At 39.6% G+C, this 19,123-nt stretch overlaps 1 protein-coding gene across 12 annotated transcripts in view; it reads right to left on the bottom strand.

The window, feature by feature from the left end:
• Window positions 1–19,123, bottom strand: part of sas (stranded at second) — a 375,038-nt gene that overhangs the window by 30,577 nt on the left and 325,338 nt on the right. For 8 of the 12 annotated variants that reach the window (XM_053770852.2, XM_070096094.1, XM_053770853.2 and 5 more), the window contains 2 exons: window positions 17,916–18,023; window positions 12,012–12,135 (listed from right to left, as the gene is read on the bottom strand). In XM_053770852.2, the coding sequence (XP_053626827.2) occupies window positions 12,012–12,135; window positions 17,916–18,023 (232 nt within the window). The remainder of the gene's footprint in view (window positions 1–12,011; window positions 12,136–17,915; window positions 18,024–19,123) is intronic. The other 4 variants (XM_053770855.2, XM_053770857.2, XM_053770859.2 and 1 more) reach the window with 1 other exon arrangement.

The raw sequence follows: 19,123 nt of genomic DNA, 5'->3' as shown, positions 1-19,123 counted from the left end.
TTAATGCCACAAATCTGTCCATAGAGCTCTGTACCTCCCGTTCCTTTAAGACTTTCCTAAAATGGGCCATAACACTGTCATTATACAGGTTGCCAACACGGCTTGTAGTAGCTGTGTCAGGGTGATTTTCATCCGTAAAGGTTTGCAGTTCAACCCACTTTGTACATATTTCCTTAATCTCTTTTTTCAATTCCATATTATTTCTCGTCCTTTTTACCACAGGGATGGCACTAGAAGCTTTCTTGGGGTCCATGGTGACTTATTTTGCAGTTACAAACACTCGATGTATGCACAAGGCTTATTCCTCTAAGAAAAAGGAGGAGTAGATGTAAAACAGAAAGAGACAGGCGCTCCCTTTACAGGCGACGGAAAAGAATAACAGAGCGGCTAAAAGAGGTCAATATATCTGAAATGCGTAGGGAGACACTGGTCAGAGAAATAGCAAGCATCGAACTTAAGCTAAAAGAATCCTTTAGGAGTCAGGAATCGCGGGAAGAACTAAAAGCCATAAATGAAATCGAAAGAAACCCAAAGTATTTCTTCTCCTATGCCAAATCAAAATCGAGAACAACGTCCAGTATTGGGCCCCTACTTAAACAAGATGGGTCCTACACAGATGACAACAAGGAAATGAGTGAGCTACTCAAGTCCCAATATGACTCAGTTTTTAGCAAGCCGCTAACCAGACTGAGAGTCGAAGATCAAAATGAATTTTTTATGAGAGAGCCACAAAATTTGATTAACACAAGCCTATCCGATGTTATCCTGACGCCAAATGACTTCGAACAGGCGATAAATGACATGCCCATGCACTCTGCCCCAGGGCCAGACTCATGGAACTCTGTGTTCATCAAGAACTGCAAGAAGCCCCTATCACGAGCCTTTTCCATCCTATGGAGAGGGAGCATGGACACGGGGGTCGTCCCTCAGTTACTAAAAACAACAGACATAGCCCCACTCCACAAAGGGGGCAGTAAAGCAACAGCAAAGAACTACAGACCAATAGCACTAACATCCCATATCATAAAAATCTTTGAAAGGGTCCTAAGAAGCAAGATCACCACGCATCTAGAAACCCATCAGTTACACAACCCAGGGCAACATGGGTTTAGAACAGGTCGCTCCTGTCTGTCTCAACTATTGGACCACTACGACAAGGTCCTAAATGCACTAGAAGACAAAAAGAATGCAGATGTAATATATACAGACTTTGCAAAAGCCTTCGACAAGTGTGACCATGGCGTAATAGCGCACAAAATGCGTGCTAAAGGAATAACAGGAAAAGTCGGGCGATGGATCTATAATTTCCTCACTAACAGAACACAGAGAGTAGTCGTCAACAGAGTAAAGTCCTAGGCAGCTACGATCTGAGGCACAGTACTTTCTTGTTCCTCATCCTTATATCCGACTCAAGATATGTCTTCCTTTGTGACAAATCTGCATGACAGTGTCTTCCATTGCAACACTTCCAGGCAACATCAACCAAATCTTTCAGTCTGCAGAAAACAATATGAAGTACGAAAACAAATTCTGAGCCACAAAAAAACAAATAGAGCGAAACACCAACGTCAAAGACCTGGGAGTGATCATGTCGGAGGATCTCACCTTCAAGGACCATAACATTGTATCAATCGCATCTGCTAGAAAAATGACAGGATGGATAATGAGAACCTTCAAAACTAGGGAGGCCAAGCCCATGATGACACTCTTCAGGTCACTTGTTCTATCTAGGCTGGAATATTGCTGCACACTAACAGCACCTTTCAAGGCAGGTGAAATTGCCGACCTAGAAAATGTACAGAGAACTTTCACGGCGCGCATAACGGAGATAAAACACCTCAATTATTGGGAGCGCTTGAGGTTCCTAAACCTGTATTCCCTGGAATGCAGGAGGGAGAGATACATGATTATATACACCTGGAAAATCCTAGAGGGACTAGTACCGAACTTGCACACGAAAATCACCCACTACGAAAGCAAAAGACTTGGCAGACGATGCACCATCCCCCCAATGAAAAGCAGGGGTGTCACTAGCACGTTAAGAGACCATACAATAAGTGTCAGGGGCCCGAGACTGTTCAACTGCCTCCCAGCACACATAAGGGGGATTACCAACAGACCCCTGGCAGTCTTCAAGCTGGCACTGGACAAGCACCTAAAGTCAGTTCCGGATCAGCCGGGCTGTGGCTCGTATGTTGGTTTGCGTGCAGCCAGCAGCAACAGCCTGGTTGATCAGGCTCTGATCCACCAGGAGGCCTGGCCTCAGACCGGGCCGCGGGGGCGTTGACCCCCGGAACTCTCTCCAGGTAAACTCCAGGTAAACTAAAAACATTGGGATAATGTGAAATGTACCGAATGTATGCGTAGATGCGATCGCACTGGCTGGCTTGTAAACACTGGCACTGAGGCCACATGTGGGACATGTCCCAGACGAATCACGTAAGGCGAGTTTTTTTATCGTGAGGCGAGGCAAAATTTTTGCATTCAAATGCTTCGTATGGCGGATTTAACGTAACGTAATGCATTCGTAAGGCGGGGGTCTACTGTAAATAACATAGAAACCTGATATATACTCTAGAATGAATAAAATATGTCATAATATATATGTGGTGGCGGCAGACGGGAGTTTGTCTGGAGACAGGACAAAATACTCCTTGAATATTTCACTATCATCAACTCTACGGCTTATTTATCTATCACAGTTCATTAATATGAAATAATAAACAATATAAATAATATAGAAACCTGATATATACTGTAAAATGAATAATGTCATTATCTAACAGGTGGAGGCGGCCACAACTGCTCCCTCTTTGTTGTGGTAAACATTGCCATCTAATGATGGCCTTTTGAAGTCGTCTATTATTATTAGTAGGTTGGTAGACAGCAGCCACCCAGGGAGGTACTACCGTCCTGCCAAGCGAGTGTAAAACGAAAGCCTGTAATTGTTTTATATGATGGTAGGATTGCTGGTGTCTTTTGTCTGTCTCATAAATATGCAAGATTACAGGTACGTCTTGCTACTTCTACGTACACTTAGGTCACACTACACATACATGTACACGTTTATTTATACACACTCATCTGAGTTTTCTTTGATTTTATCTTAATAGCTCTTGGTCTTATTACTTTTCCTTTTATATCCATGGGGAAGTGGAATAAGAATCTGTCCTCCGTAAGCCATGCGTGTTTAAAAGTCAACTAAAATGCCGGGAACAATGGGCTAGTAACCCCTTTTCCTGTAAAGATTACTAAAAAGAATAAGAAGAAGAAAATTGTCAAAGTGGGAAGTCTGAATGTGCGTGGATGTTGTGTAAATAATAAGAAAGAGATGATTGTGGATGTTATGAATGAGAAGAAGCTGGATGTCCTGGCTTTAAGTGAAACAAAGCTGAAGGGGGTGGGAGAGTTTCAGTGGAGAGGAATAAATGGGATTAGGTCAGGGGTTTCAAATAGAGTTAGAGCTAAAGAAGGAGTATCAATAACGTTGAAGGATAAGCTATCGCAGGAAAAGAGGGACTATAAATGTATTAATTCAAGGATTATGTGGAGTAAAATAAAGGTTGGATGTGAAAAGTGGGTTATAGTAAGTGTATATGCACCTGGAGAAGAGTGAATTGTAGACGAGAGAGAGAGATTTTGGGAAATGTTGAGTGAATGTGTGGGGAGTTTTGAACCAAGAGTGAGAGTACTTGTGGTTGGGGATTTCAATGCTAAAGTGGGTAAAAATGTTATGGAGGGAGTAGTAGGTAAGTTTGGGGTGCCAGGGGTAAATGTAAATGGGGAGCCTTTAATTGAGCTATGTGTAGAAAGAGATTTGGTAATAAGTAATACATATTTTATGAAAAAGAGGATAAATAAATATACAAGGTATGATGTAGCACGTAATGAAAGTAGTTTGTTAGATTATATATTGGTGGATAAAAGGTTGATGGGTAGGCTCCAGGATGTACATGTTTAGTGAGGGGCAACTGATATATCGGACCATTATTTAGTTGTAGCTACAGTTAGAGTAAGAGGTAGATGGGACAAGCGGAAGGTGGCAACAACAAGTAAGAGAGAGGTGAAAGTGTATAAACTAAGGGAGGAGGAAGTTCGGGTGAGATATAAGCGACTATTGGCAGAAAGGTGGGCTAGTGCAAAGATGAGTAGTGGAGGGGTTGAAGAGGGTTGGAATAGTTTTAAAAAATGCAGTACAGTGGACCCCCGCATAACGATATTAATCCGTTCATGAGAGCTCATTGTTATGCGAAATTATCGTTATGCGAATGAATTTTCCCCATAAGAAATAATGGAAATCAAATTAATCCGTGCAAGACACCCAAAAGTATGAAAAAAAAAAAATTTTACCACATGAAATATACATTTTCCTACACACAAAGAGAAGGATACATGCACAATAGTAGAGTAGTACATGCACAGTATATATTGTGCATGTACTACTCTACTAAATGAAGAATAAGTGACACTTACCTTTATTGAAGATGCAGCAATGACTGATGAGACACTGTGTCCTGGGAGTGCCTTTTCCTCCTGAGTACTGTATGTCCTGTTTGGCATTTTCTTCCAGAACAGGCCTTATCACACTGTGTATGCCACTACGATTCTTAAATCTCTCAAACCAACCTTTGCTGGCTTTAAATTCACCAATATGAGCACTAGTTCCAGGCATTTTTCCCTGTTCACCTGGGTGTTAGTCGACTGGTGTGGGTTGCATCATGGGAGACAAGATTAAGGACCCCAATGGAAATAAGTTAGACAGTCTTCGATGACACTGACTTTTTTAGGTTATCCTGGGTGGCTAACCCTCTGGGGTTAATTGTTTCTTGATATTCTCAATAAGCCACACCAACAACGGTGCTACAGCAGCAGCAGCAGCAGCTGACAGTGCTACAGCAGCAGCAGCAGCAGCAGCAGCTGACAGTGCTACAGCAGCAGCAGCAGCAGCTGACAGTGCTACAGCAGCAGCAGCAGCAGCAGCTGACAGTGCTACAGCAGCAGCAGCAGCTGACAGTGCTACAGCAGCAGCAGCAGACGATGCTACAGCAGCAGCAGATGGTACTACAGCAGCAGCAGCAGCAGCAGACAGTACTACAGCAGCAGCAGCAGCTGATGGTGGTACAGCAGCAGCAGCTGACAGTGCTACAGCAGCAGCAGCAGCTGACAGTGCTACAGCAGCAGCTGACGGTGCTACAGCAGCAGCAGCAGCTGACAGTGCTACAGCAGCAGCTGACAGTGCTACAGCAGCTGACAGTGCAGCAGCAGTTGACAGTGCTACAGCAGCAGCTGACAGTGCAGCAGCAGCAGCAGACGATGCTACAGCAGCAGCAGACAGTACTACAGCAGCAGCAGCAGCTGACGGTGGTACAGCAGCAGCAGCAGCTGATGGTGCTACAGCAGCAGCAGCAGCTGAGTGCTACAGCAGCATCAGCAGTTGACCATGGTACCACAGTATTTCGATAATATTTCTCACCCTTTTTACCACAGGGTTGGCACTAGAAGCTTTCTTGGGGCCCATGGTCACTTATTTTGCAGATAAAATCACCAAAAACATTGTAATAATATGAAATGTTATGATTGTATGCTTGGATGTTACCGCGGAGGCTGGCTTGTAAACAATGCCACCGGCGGAACATGTGAGGCTGGCTCAGGCCGCACATTAGACGCGTCTCGGACGAGTAGTGTTGAGCAGGTTTTTTAGCAGTATGCGAGGCAAAATCTTAGCGGTAAAATGTATCGGTATGCGGATTTAACGTTATGTGATGCCAACGGTATGTGGGGGTCCACTGTATTAGAATGTGGGGCAGAAGTTTGTGGTTATAGGAGGGTGGGGGCAGGAGGAAAGAGGAGTGATTGGTGGAATGATGAAGTAAAGGGTGTGATAAAAGAGAACGTTAGCTTATGAGAGGTTTTTACAAAGCAGAAGTGTTATAAGAAGAGCAGAGTATATGGAGAGTAAAAGAAAGGTGAAGAGAGTGGTGAGAGAGTGCAAAAGGAGAGCAGATGATAGAGTGGGAGAGGCACTGTCAAGAAATTTTAATGAAAATAAGAAAAAAATTTGGAGTGAGTTAAACAAGAAAGCCTAGGGAATGTATGGATTTGTCAGTTAAAAACAGAGTAAGGGAGTTAGTAGATGGGGAGATGGAGGTATCAGGTAGATGGTGAGAATATTTTGAGGAACTTTTAAATGTTGAGGAAGAAAGGGAGGCGGTAATTTCATGTGCTGGCCAGGGAGGTACACCATCTTTTAGGAGTGAAGAAGAGCAGAATATAAGTGTGGGGGAGGTACGTGAGGCATTACGTAGAATGAAAGGAGGTAAAGCAGCTGGAACTGATGGGATCATGACAGAAATGTTAAAAGCAGGGGGGGATATTTAGTAATTTTATTTATTTAGTAATTTTAGCATACATACAGAGGTACAAAAAAATACAGGTAAGTGCAGCATGCCAAAGCCACTTATATGCATAGCATTATGGGCTGGCTTAAAATTAACTTAAGATTAACTAAGCAATGATGAAATCAGTGATAAAACATTATTGTAAACAGATAACTATAAAGCACAAATGAGTATTACAAAGACAGGTCATATGGTTGCATGCACTGCTGTACATTCAGTCGAATGGAGTATTCTGTTAGGTAGTGCATTTAAAAAAATAATAAGGTTAGATTGGGTCCTAGGTTGAACATTTGTGTGATATAATTGTGAGTAACATTTAGGATATACAATTTATAAGGTTCAGTTATTCAGTATTTATTTGGTTTTGAGTGAGTAAGTGATCTTTGAGAAGAGACTTGAATTTATAAACAGGTAGTGTTTCTTTTATATTTACAGGTAATGAATTCCAGATTTTAGGGCCTTTTATGTGCATTGAGTTTTTGCATAGTGTGAGATGGACATGAGGAACATCAAAGAGTGATCTGTGCCTTGTGTTATGGTCATGTGTTCTGTTGAGGTAGGCAAGGAGATGTTTGAGGGGAGGGTTAATATCAGAGTTAAGTGTTCTATGTATGTAATAGGTGCAGTAATAAGTATGGATGTTTTGTATGGTGAGTAGGTTGAGTGTTTTGAATATTGGTGGAGTGTGCTGCCTGTAGTGAGAATTTGTTATCATTCTAACTGCAGCCTTTTGTTGGGTAATTAGTGGTCTGAGATGGTTAATTGTTGTTGAGCCCCATGCACAAATTCCATAGGTGAGATAGTGTTGGAGTGGTTGGTACTTTTGTTTAATAAATGTATGAAAGAGGGGAAGGTACCTAGGAATTGGTGGAGAGCATGTATAGACCCTTTATATAAAGGGAAGGGGGACAAAAGAGATTGTAAAAATTATAGAGGAATAAGTTTACTGAGTATACCAGGAAAAGTGTACGGTAGGGTTATAATTGAAAGAATTAGAGGTAAGACAGAATGTAGGATTGCGGATGAACAAGGAGGTTTCAGAGTGGGTAGGGGATGTGTAGATCAAGTGTTTACATTGAAGCATATATGTGAACAGTATTTAGATAAGGGTAGGGAAGCTTTTATTGCATTTATGTATTTAGAAAAGGCATATGATAGAGTGGATAGGGGAGCAATGTGGCAGATGTTGCAAGTATATGGAATAGGTGGTAAGTTATTAAATGCTGTAAAGAGTTTTTATGAGGATAGTGAGGCTCAGGTTAGGGTGTGTAGAAGAGAGGGAGACTACTTCCCAGTAAAAGTAGGTCTTAGACAGGGATGTGTAATGTCACCATGGTTGTTTAATATATTTATAGATGGGGTTGTAAAAGAAGTAAACGCTAGGGTGTTCGGGAGAGGGGTGGGATTAAATTATGAGGAATCAAATACAAAATGGGAATTGACAGTTACTTTTTGCTGATGATACTGTGCTTATGGGAGATTCTAAAGAAAAATTGCAAAGGTTAGTGGATGAGTTTGGGAGTGTGTGTAAAGGTAGAAAGTTGAAAGTGAACATAGAAAAGAGTAAGGTGATGAGAGTATCAAATGATTTAGATAAAGAAAAATTAGATATCAAATTGGGAAGGAGGAGTATGGAAGAAGTGAATGTTTTCAGATACTTGGGAGTTGACGTGTCAGCGGATGGGTTTATGAAGGATGAGGTTAATCATAGAATTGATGAGGGAAAAAAGGTGGGTGGTGCGTTGAGGTATATGTGGAGTCAAAAAACGTTATACTTGGAGGCAAAGAAGGGAATGTATGAAAGTATAGTACTACCAACACTCTTATATGGGTGTGAAGCTTGGGTTATGAATGCAGCAGCAAGGAGATGGTTGGAGGCAGTGGAGATGTCCTATCTAAGGGCAATGTGTGGTGTAAATATTATGTAGAAAATTCGGAGTGTGGAAATTAGGAGGTGTGGAGTTAATAAAAGTATTAGTGAGAGGGCTGAAGAGGGGTTGTTGAGGTGGTTTGGTCATTTAGAGAGAATGGATCAAAGTAGAATGACATGGAGAGCATTTAAATCGATAGGAGAAGGAAGACGCGGTAGGGGTCGTCCTCGAAAAGGTTGGAAGGAAGGGGTAAGGGAGGTTTTATGGGCGAGGGGCTTGGACTTCCAGCAGGCGTGCATGAGTGTGTTCGATAGGAGTGAATGGAGACGAATGGTATTTGGGACCTGACGATCTGTTGGAGTGTGAGCAGGGTAATATTTAGTGAAGGGATTCAGGGAAACCGGTTATTTTTATATAGCCGGACTCGAGTCCTGGAAATGGGAAGTACAATGCCTGCACTCTTAAGGAGGGGTTTCGGGATATTAGCAGTTTGGAGGGATATGTTGTGTATCTTTATACGTATATGCTTCTAAACTGTTGTGTTCTGAGCACCTCTGCAAAAACAGTGATTATGTGTGAGTGAGGTGAAAGTGTTGAATGATGAAAGTATTTTCTTTTTGGGGATTTCCTTTCTTTTTTGGGTCACCCTGCCTCAGTGGGAGACGGCCGACTTTTTTTTTTTTCAACAAGAAAATGTATTATTATTATATAGGTAGTAGGTTGGTAAACAGCAACCACCCAGGGAGGTACTACCGTCCTGCCAAGTGAGTGTAAAACGAAAGCCTGTAATTGTTTTATATGATGATAGGATTGCTGGTGTCCTTTTTTCTGTCTCATAAACATGCAAGATTTCAGGTACCTCTTGCTACTTCTTACACTTACGTCACACTACACATACATGTATACAAGCATATTTATATACACACCCCTCTGGGTTTTCTTCTATTTTCTTTCTAGTGTTTGTTCTTGTTTATTTCCTATTATCTCCATGGGGAAGTGGAATAGAATTCTTCCTCTGTAAGAGGTGACTAAAATGCCAGGAGCAAGGGGCTAATAACCCCTTCTCCTGCACAAATTACTAAATTTAAAAATCTTTTTGGGCCACCCTACCTTGGTGGGATACAGCCGGTTTGTTGAAAGAAGAAAGAAGTATTATTATACGTATTATTATTGTATTATATTATACTATTATTGTTATGCGTATTATTATTACACATTATTTTTATACATATCATTATTATTATTATTACGTATTATTATTACAATATAAATAATTTGTAATTTTTATTCACACACAAAAAATATAAGATTTACTGTTATGCCTTATTGCAATAATTGTATAAATAATGCCAACCCATTCACAACTGCATATCGGAATGGACAGTGTTTACTCTTGAACACAGCCAAGCAATGGAACATTTCTCCTACGTAGAGCTCAATTTCAAGGTACTTTTCGTCGTGAAAGCAATCAGACTCATATCTATTTCTGTAATATATCTTCCATTATATTAAATGAGACAAAAAAAATGAGAATACAACCATAAAAACCATACGAAAATACCGCTAAGGGGTGGCTAACTGCTGAGAAGTTAACTCCATTATTTATTCTTAGATTTCTTTCATTTTTGGTGTACATTAAGAAGCACCTTTCCATCATACATTGCCCAAGTTTCAATAAGATAGTCCAACAAACAAATGAGATACAATTCCCTAGATCAAGAGCAAGAGCCCCTCACCAGTGTCAAGAAACCTGCCTTAAGGTCTGCTCACTTACGGAAATTTTGCTCGTGTATGGAAGCAAAAAATCAACCCATCGCCTGCTCATATTTGGAAAAACTCGCACGTGAATGCGCTCGCAAGTAGAGGTTCCACTGTACTTGTTCAGCAGGCTGACTAGTTGGCTGGCTGCTGGCAGCTTGGCTCCATTTGTTTGTCTGTGTCTATGTCTATCTGTTTCTCTGTCTCTATCTATCTCTGTCTCACAGGTACACATAAATACAAGTATACATAGTGCAAATTACCTAGGATAACCCAAAAATTCCAGACGAAGTGCTATACTCTGCTTGAAGATATGAGTAAACGTGATGAGAGTCTTGTGGCTCTCTCTGAGACAGAGAGAGAGATGGATAGACAGATAGACAGGGAGCTTGACAAACAGACAAATAGACAGACATGTTTGTGTACCAGTGAAAACAAAGCAAGGGCCGATGCTCATCAATGTCACCTCTAATCATATCTTATCTAGTCTTATCACTGCACCCTCGCGTATGATCATCAAATGTCAGCTCTTATCTAATGTTATCTCATGTCACTGTCATGTTATCTCATGTCACTGAGGCTTGTTTTTCATGCTTCAAGGGAACTTGTTATTACGTATTATTGTTATTATTATTATTATTTTCTTCTTCTTATCATTATTATATACTTCCACATATCCAGAACATTGCTGGGGCCTATAAATACTTTGTATATATTCCAAGACAATAGTAAGTGGCCAAGGCAGGTGTAAATGTCCACCTGTCAGTGTGTTTGTGACAATTTAAGTACAATTTCAGTACCTAATACTAATGTCAGAACAAAGATTGGTTATGAAATAACAAGAACTACTATAAATTGTAATTATCAGAACATAAAAATTATATAAAATAGTAATATGAAAAACAGAAAAAAAGGTATATCAGCAGCACTTCTGCAAGCGACAGGACTCAACGTTGCTGTCACGTGAGCATCCAGTGCTAACTTCTCTGCCTCATAGTACTGACCCTAATTTTTTTTTTATCCTATAAATGTGCTCTTTATTTTCATTAAAAAACTATTTTTTTATTTTTCAAAATATTCAGGGCACTGGGGTAGTGAACGTATATATACGTTTGGACTGTTTACGGGTTAAATAAACTGTTTTATCTCAGGGGGGGCTTAACATCCCAGGGTAGGCAGTCCCAGCCAGATGGAAGGATATGACACCCATGGGATTAGAGTAAACTCCCTTTATCAGGATGACATGTAGTCTGCTTACCCAGAATGGTATAGGGAGATGGATAGAAAACAGCTGGAACAAAGTTAATCGCCACTAAAGATAAAAAAATGAGTACTCTTAAGATTACTAACTAATGAGAACACTGATGGTAAAAATATCACTGCAATACTGTTAATTTGGCAAATCTTTGTTTAACAAAATTTGGAAAAATAAAGAGTGTTTGTCTTGATACCTGTATAAAAAGATGTTTTATATCTAATTTATGTAAGATAAAATTGAAGAATGAAGAGGGCTGCTATGAGTGGATCATTCAAATTGTGATGTCCATGGGAATGAGTGATGGTGATTTTGTTTTCTCTGTCTTAGTGAAATGTGGCTAATGTGTAGGTAGTGAAGTGTTAATTTTTTTTTATTTAAATAGTGTGCTGGTGGCACCTCATCTATGCCAGGAGCATTCTTAAACATATGTGAGCATGTGTTCATAAAAAAAGAAAATGATTGAAAATATGCCCCTTTAACCCTTAAACTGTCCAAACGTAGATCTACGTTTTTTCAACATTTGAAAGTATGTAAAACAAGTAGATCTTCTTTTTTTTTACATTTGAAAACGTGTAAAATAACTTTGGATCTACTTTTTTTTTTTTTATATTTGAAAATATGTAAAAAAACGTAGATCTACTTTTGGAGCACTACATATGTGAACATAGATCTGCTTGGACAGTTTAAAGGTTAAGGTTTGAATATATGTGTAAAAAAAATACTTACGTTGGGTCAGACGTAAACCTAATGAGCAATTCGCCAGGAAGGCCTTGGTAAAGTGAAGGGGTCGAGAAGAAGAAGTGAACAGTTCTTGGGTCCAGTGAGGTGGTATGAGGCTCACTGATGCCACCTGGAAAATTGAAATTTCAAAATGAAGATCTCACTAAAAAATTAATTCATCCCTGGATGAAATCCTCAGGCAACATGCAAGGATAACACATTTCATCTGCAAGCCATACAGTCTATACAAAGTTAGGAGTGCAGTAATTATAGTATATAATTACTTCACATCATTAATTGAACAATTCATCTGCGCAGTCGTAGTAGACTACTCCAGTTGTAAGTTAGAAAAGATAGAAATAAGTATTGCATTTGAAAAATAAAAAAAATTATACAGAAGATGACAAGTGGTTTAATTCCCATAATTAATTAAGAGAAATTACTAAAAAAAAGTAAGATGATAATAATTTGCCATACACATAAGTAAATATGGTGATTGTGCTTCTGTGCAAATGTAAAGTAGCAAAGTAGGGATTAAAGTAGCAAAGTAGGGATTAAAAAAGAAGATTACTTCTAAGTGAAAATCCCCTGAAAGTAATTTTGTCACAGTGGGGGAGGAGGCTTTGTATTTTGTTTTTTTTCCTGGCAGACGAAGATGATAGGCATACTGCTTAGATTTCTAATATTCACCACTGACTCCTGTCACTTCTGTACTGGTCACTAATTACCCATGACAGGAGTTGTCATAAAAGTGGCATGTGTTGTCTCGGTATCTGTTTAGGGTGAGGTACACTGGGAAATATACCATAGTGGGCAAATATTTAGATCGCTAGGTTCTCCAATGTGGAAAACTCCTTGAAGCTGCAGAAACACTGAACATCAACCCATGCTTAATCTTCTTGTCCCTTGGCTTTGGGATCTAATTATTTAAAATACTGTACTACATTATATGGAGCTGTATATTACTCTCAGGATTAAAGGCTAGCAATCAGATTTGCAAGATGCCTCCAGGATGATTCCTAACAAATTAACTCTGTTATCACTGCTGTTTCCTGAGATCTAACCAGTCTCTCTCAGGCCATTAAAATTTTTCTACACCCACATGCCTCTTTACATTTAATCAAAATAGTCTAGCTCTAGACCACACTTCCATTAGGGTCTAACCTCAATTGTAAATACAGTACAAGCAATTTTTTTTTGCAATCAAGCTGACTCCAGTCAGTGGGTGAAAACAAACATATGCCCATTTTTTTTTTTTTTCAACAAGTCGGCCGTCTCCCACCGAGGCAGGGTGACCCAAAAAGGAAAGAAAATCCCCAAAAAGAAAATACTTTCATCATCATTCAACACTTTCACCACACTCACACATTATCACTGTTTTTGCAGAGGCACTCAGAATACAACAGTTTAGAAGCATATACGTATAAAGATACACAACATATCCCTCCAAACTGCCAATATCCCAAACCCCTCCTTTAAAGTGCAGGCATTGTACTTCCCATTTCCAGGACTCGAGTCCGACTATATGAAAATAACCGGTTTCCCTGAATCCCTTCACTAAATATTACCCTGCTCACACTCCAACAGATCGTCAGGTCCCAAGTATCATTCGTCTCCATTCACTCCTATCTAACATGCTCATGCACGCTTGCTGGAAGTCCAAGCCCCTCGCCCACAAAACCTCCTTTACCCCCTCTTTCCAACCCTTTCGAGGATGACCCCTACCCCTCCTTCCTTCCCCTATAGATTTATATGCTTTCCATGTCATTCTACTTTGATCCATTCTCTCTAAATGACCAAACCACCTCAACAACCCCTCTTCTGCCCTCTGACTAATGCTTTTATTAACTCCACACCTTCTCCTAATTTCCACACTCCGAATTTTCTGCATAATATTTACACCACACATTGCCCTTAGACAGGACATCTCCACTGCCTCAAACCATCTCCTCGCTGCTGCATTTACCACCCAAGCTTCACATCCATATAAGAGTGTTGGTACTACTATACTTTCATACATTCCCTTCTTTGCCTCCATAGATAACGTTTTTTGACTCCACATATACCTCAACGCACCACTCACCTTTTTTCCCCTCATCAATTCTATGATTAACCTCATCCTTCATAAATCCATCCGCCGACACGTCAACTCCCAAGTATCTGAAAACATTCACTTCTTCCATACTCCTCCTCCCCAATTTGATATCCAATTTTTCTTTATCTAAATCATTTGATACCCTCATCACCTTACTCTTTTCTATGTTCACTTTCAACTTTCTACCTTTACACACATTCTCAAACTCATCCACTAACCTTTGCAATTTTTCTTTAGAATCTCCCATAAGCAGAGTATCATCAGCAAAAAGTAACTGTGTCAATTCCCATTTTGAATTTGATTCCCCATAATTTAACCCCACCCCTCTCCCGAACACCCTAGCATTTACTTCTTTTACAACCCCATCTATAAATATATTAAACAACCATGGTGACATTACACATCCCTGTCTAAAACCTACTTTTACCGGGAAGTATTCTCCCTCTCTTCTACACACCCTAACCTGAGCCTCACTATCCTCATAAAAACTCTTAACAGCATTTAGTAACTTACCACCTATTCCATATACTTGCAACATCTGCCACATTGCTCCTCTATCCACTCTATCATATGCCTTTTCTAAATCCATAAATGCAATAAAAACTTCCCTACCTTTATCTAAATACTGTTCACATATATGCTTCAATGTAAACACTTGATCTACACATCCCCTACCCACTCTGAAGCCTCCCTGCTCATCCGCAATCCTACATTCTGTCTTACCTCTAATTCTTTCAATTATAACCCTACCGTATACTTTTCCTGGTATACTCAGTAAACTTATTCCTCTATAATTTTTACAGTCTCTTTTGTCCCCTTTCCCTTTATATAAAGGGACTATACATGCTCTCTGCCAATCCCTAGGTACCTTCCCCTCTTTCATACATTTATTAAACAAAAGTACCAACCACTCCAGCACTATAATCCCCCCTGCTTTTAACATTTCTGTCATGATCCCATCAGTTCCAGCTGCTTTACCCCCTTTCATTCTACGTAATGCCTCACGTACCTCCACCACACTTACATTCTGCTCTTCTTCACTCCTAAAAGATGGTATACCTCCCTGGCCAGTGCATGAAATTACCGCCTCCCTTTCTTCAACATTTAAAAGTTCCTCAAAATATTCTCGCCATCTACCTAATACCTCACTTTCCCCATCTACTAATTTCCCTACTTTGTTTTTAACTGACCCGGTGGCCTGGTGGCTAAAGCTCCCGCTTCACACACGGAGGGCCCGGGTTCGATTCCCGGCGGGTGGAAACATTCGACACATTTCCTTACACCTGTTGTCCTGTTCACCTAGCAGCAAATAGGTACCTGGGTGTTAGTCGACTCGTGTGGGTCGCATCCTGGGGGACAAGATTAAGGACCCCAATGGAAATAAGTTAGACAGTCCTCGATGACGCACTGACTTTCTTGGGTTATCCTGGGTGGCTAACCCTCCGGGGTTAAAAATAAGAACGAAATCTTATCTTATCTTATCTTATCTTACTTTCCCTAGGCTTTCTAACTTGTTTAACTCGCTCCAAATTTTTTTCTTATTTTCATTAAAATTTCTTGACAGTGCCTCTCCCACTCTATCATCTGCTCTCCTTTTGCGCTCTCTCACCATTCTCTTCACCTTTCTTTTACTCTCCATATACTCAGCTCTTCTTATAACACTTCTGCTTTGTAAAAACCTCTCATAAGCTACCTTTTTCTCTTTTATCACACCCTTTACTTCATCATTCCACCAGTCACTCCTCTTTCCTCCTGCCCCCACCCTCCTATAACCACAAACTTCTGCCCCACATTCTAATACTGCATTTTTAAAACTATTCCAACCCTCTTCAACCCCCCCACTACTCATCTTTGCACTAGCCCACCTTTCTGCCAATAGTCGCTTATATCTCACCTGAACTTCCTCCTCCCTTAGTTTATACACTTTCACCTCCCTCTTACTTGTTGTTGCCACCTTCCTCTTTTCCCATCTACCTCTTACTCTAACTGTAGCTACAACTAAATAATGATCCGATATATCAGTTGCCCCTCTATAAACATGTACATCCTGGAGCCTACCCCAACCTTTTATCCACCAATACATAATCTAACAAACTACTTTCATTACGTGCTACATCATACCTTGTATATTTATTTATCCTCTTTTTCATAAAATATGTATTACTTATTATCAAATTTCTTTCTACACATAGCTCAATTAAAGGCTCCCCATTTACATTTACCCCTGGCACCCCAAATTTACCTACTACTCCCTCCATAACATTTTTACCCACTTTAGCATTGAAATCCCCAACCACCATTACTCTCACACTTGATTCAAAACTCCCCACGCATTCACTCAACATTTCCCAGAATCTCTCTCTCTCCTCTACACTTCTCTCTTCTCCAGGTGCATACACACTTACTATAACCCACTTTTCACATCCAATCTTTATTTTACTCCACATAATCCTTGAATTTATACATTTGTAGTCCCTCTTTTCCTGCCATAGCTTATACTGTACTAATTATCAGCTAGCCACACAAAGACGTTTCACCAATTACATGACCATGGTCACAATGTTCATATACAGGATGATCAGTTCCTTGTGAATCCATGTTTAGACTCATTAATAAAATTATGATCATGGTGGCTGCTAATTATATCTGCTATTATGAGGATTTCACATTTATCATCAAAGTTGCCATGCTCAATTCAGTTCGAACCATCTGATAGTTGTTTGCTCTACGAACAGTCTTCCTTACACAATCTTTTCAGGAGTGTGCAGGAGAAATCTGCATAATCTCCAAAGTGGAGATCTTTATTTACCCCCATGTGCAGTTGCCATCACTATGCAAGCAATGTGGACAAAATCACATTTGACAGCTACCTCATACTTACAGCATAACTGTTGATCTGCATGGCCCACTACAAAATGTTGCAACTTTTACAGCCTCTTTCCACTCGCCTATGTCCCTCCCTCTTACTCTATTTTTGTACTTCAGGATTCTGCATGGGTTAAGCTAAGATTTCCTGAATGCATTTTACAAACTAGGAGCTATAAGCCTACTTAGGCTCATTTCAAAAACTGTTCCTATCTATAGTTTTATAATAATTAACTTATATGTGTGTACTTCTTGTAGAATTAGACAACATATACAGTGGACCCCCGCATAACGATTACCTCCGAATGCGACCAATTATGTAAGTGTATTTATGTAAGTGCGTTTGTACGTGTATGTTTGGGGGTCTGAAATGGACTAATCTACTTCACAATATTCCTTATGGGAATAAATTCGGTCAGTACTGGCACCTGAACATACTTATGGAGTGAAAAAATATCGTTAACCGGGGGTCCACTGTATACTGTATACATATCAGTAAGTTTGAGTCAGTTATGGGCCAGATCATTAATTTGGACAGTTGATTTTTCTGCTGTTCATATTAGACAACCCTCTCCAAATGAAAAATGAATGAGTGCTGATGGAGTAATGTCCTGGAGAAGGCTATAACCAAAGTAAAATTTCTGATGCCTAGCCTTTTCTCATTCCCTCCTCTCTCACCTTCCACTTCTTTCTGACATTTTATACTATTATTGGTTAATTAAGAGAGGGAACAGAATGAATTAGCTATTGCAAAGAAGATAGCATGCAGGTCATGTTTAAAGTTATTAATCTAACAGTTTTCATAGCAAATGATAAAGAATTTGATGCTATGCAAAAGAAATACAGATCTGTTCACACTGGCTAGAATATCATAACTGACCAATAGTAAAGAATTAAATAAAAAAATAATGAAGACGAAATCAGACACACCAAGAAGTATAGACACGCACCTGTACCAAAGCTAGGGGCTGCAGGAGGAACAATGGGGACAAAGCCAGAAGAAGTAGGCTTGCCACTCAATACAGACACAGGCGGCAGAGGAAAGATCGCAGGGGCACCTAAAACACCACATGCACTTGATTAGCCACTAGAAGGAAAGAAGCATCTTTTCCTTGTAACATATTAGGAGAATGGAGTTGGATCAGGTTATTGTTTAGGCATATATCAGGTACTTGTAGAGGAGGGACGAGATTTTACTGTACAGGGAAAAAAAATCAAGAATGGTGGTAGAAAAAAAGTAGATTTCATCAATGCAGTACAGATGAAATCACTGAAATTAAGCATAATAAAAATGTGATAATAAATTTGATAAAGGCACAGTATGAAAAGATCAAACTTTATGTATTAAAATAAAAATATGAGCAAACAGAAAAATGCTGGATCACTCTTACATTTAACCTCTAACCCTTCAAGGGAGGGGATATGGGGGTTGTCTTTGATGGTGGTAAAGAGCTCTTGATCCAAGGAATCTGAGTTGCCCTCCCATTCATTGTATAAAACTTGATTACCTACCAATCCCCAGGAAGTGTATGACCCTTAGGGGTTTAGTAATTCCGTGATAATAATTTTATTTCTAATTTGTAAACTAATAAAACATGCACTAAAAAAATTGCAAAACAAGCTACAATAATATTTAGTAGCTCAGTCAGTGACACAACCATGCGGGAAGGGGGGGCTAAAGCACTCCCCAGAAGCAAATACGTACTGCAATTTTTTTTTCCAGTTAATGGCTAATTTTTATTATTTTAACCAGTGACCACAGAAGCACGATAGTTTAAGAAATTCCACATACTGAAAATCATATATTTTTAAAAATGATTTCTTTGATTTTTTCAGCATCTTATCATATTTATGCCTCCCAGAATGAAATCCTGACTGTGCTACTGAGCTCAGTCACATGAAACTTGAAACAAATAGGCAATTAATTATTTCAGTTATAACATCACAAAAATAGTAAAAAAAAATTATTTCATGCAACATTTACAACCAAGTAAACAAAAACATGGGTGTGATAAAAGCATACTTTGTCAAGTGAGTTTTAGAAATGTCACAAGTGCTCTGAAAGAGAAATTCAGTATTTTCAGAAATAATAATTCACAGACTAAGTGGATGTCTAAGCTAAGAATATTGCACTGATGTGAAAAATCCAATTTAAATT

This window comes from Cherax quadricarinatus, chromosome 4 (assembly GCF_038502225.1).
Source record: "Cherax quadricarinatus isolate ZL_2023a chromosome 4, ASM3850222v1, whole genome shotgun sequence".
NCBI lineage: Eukaryota > Metazoa > Arthropoda > Malacostraca > Decapoda > Parastacidae > Cherax > Cherax quadricarinatus.
This window is presented reverse-complemented; position numbering and strand designations above follow the sequence as displayed.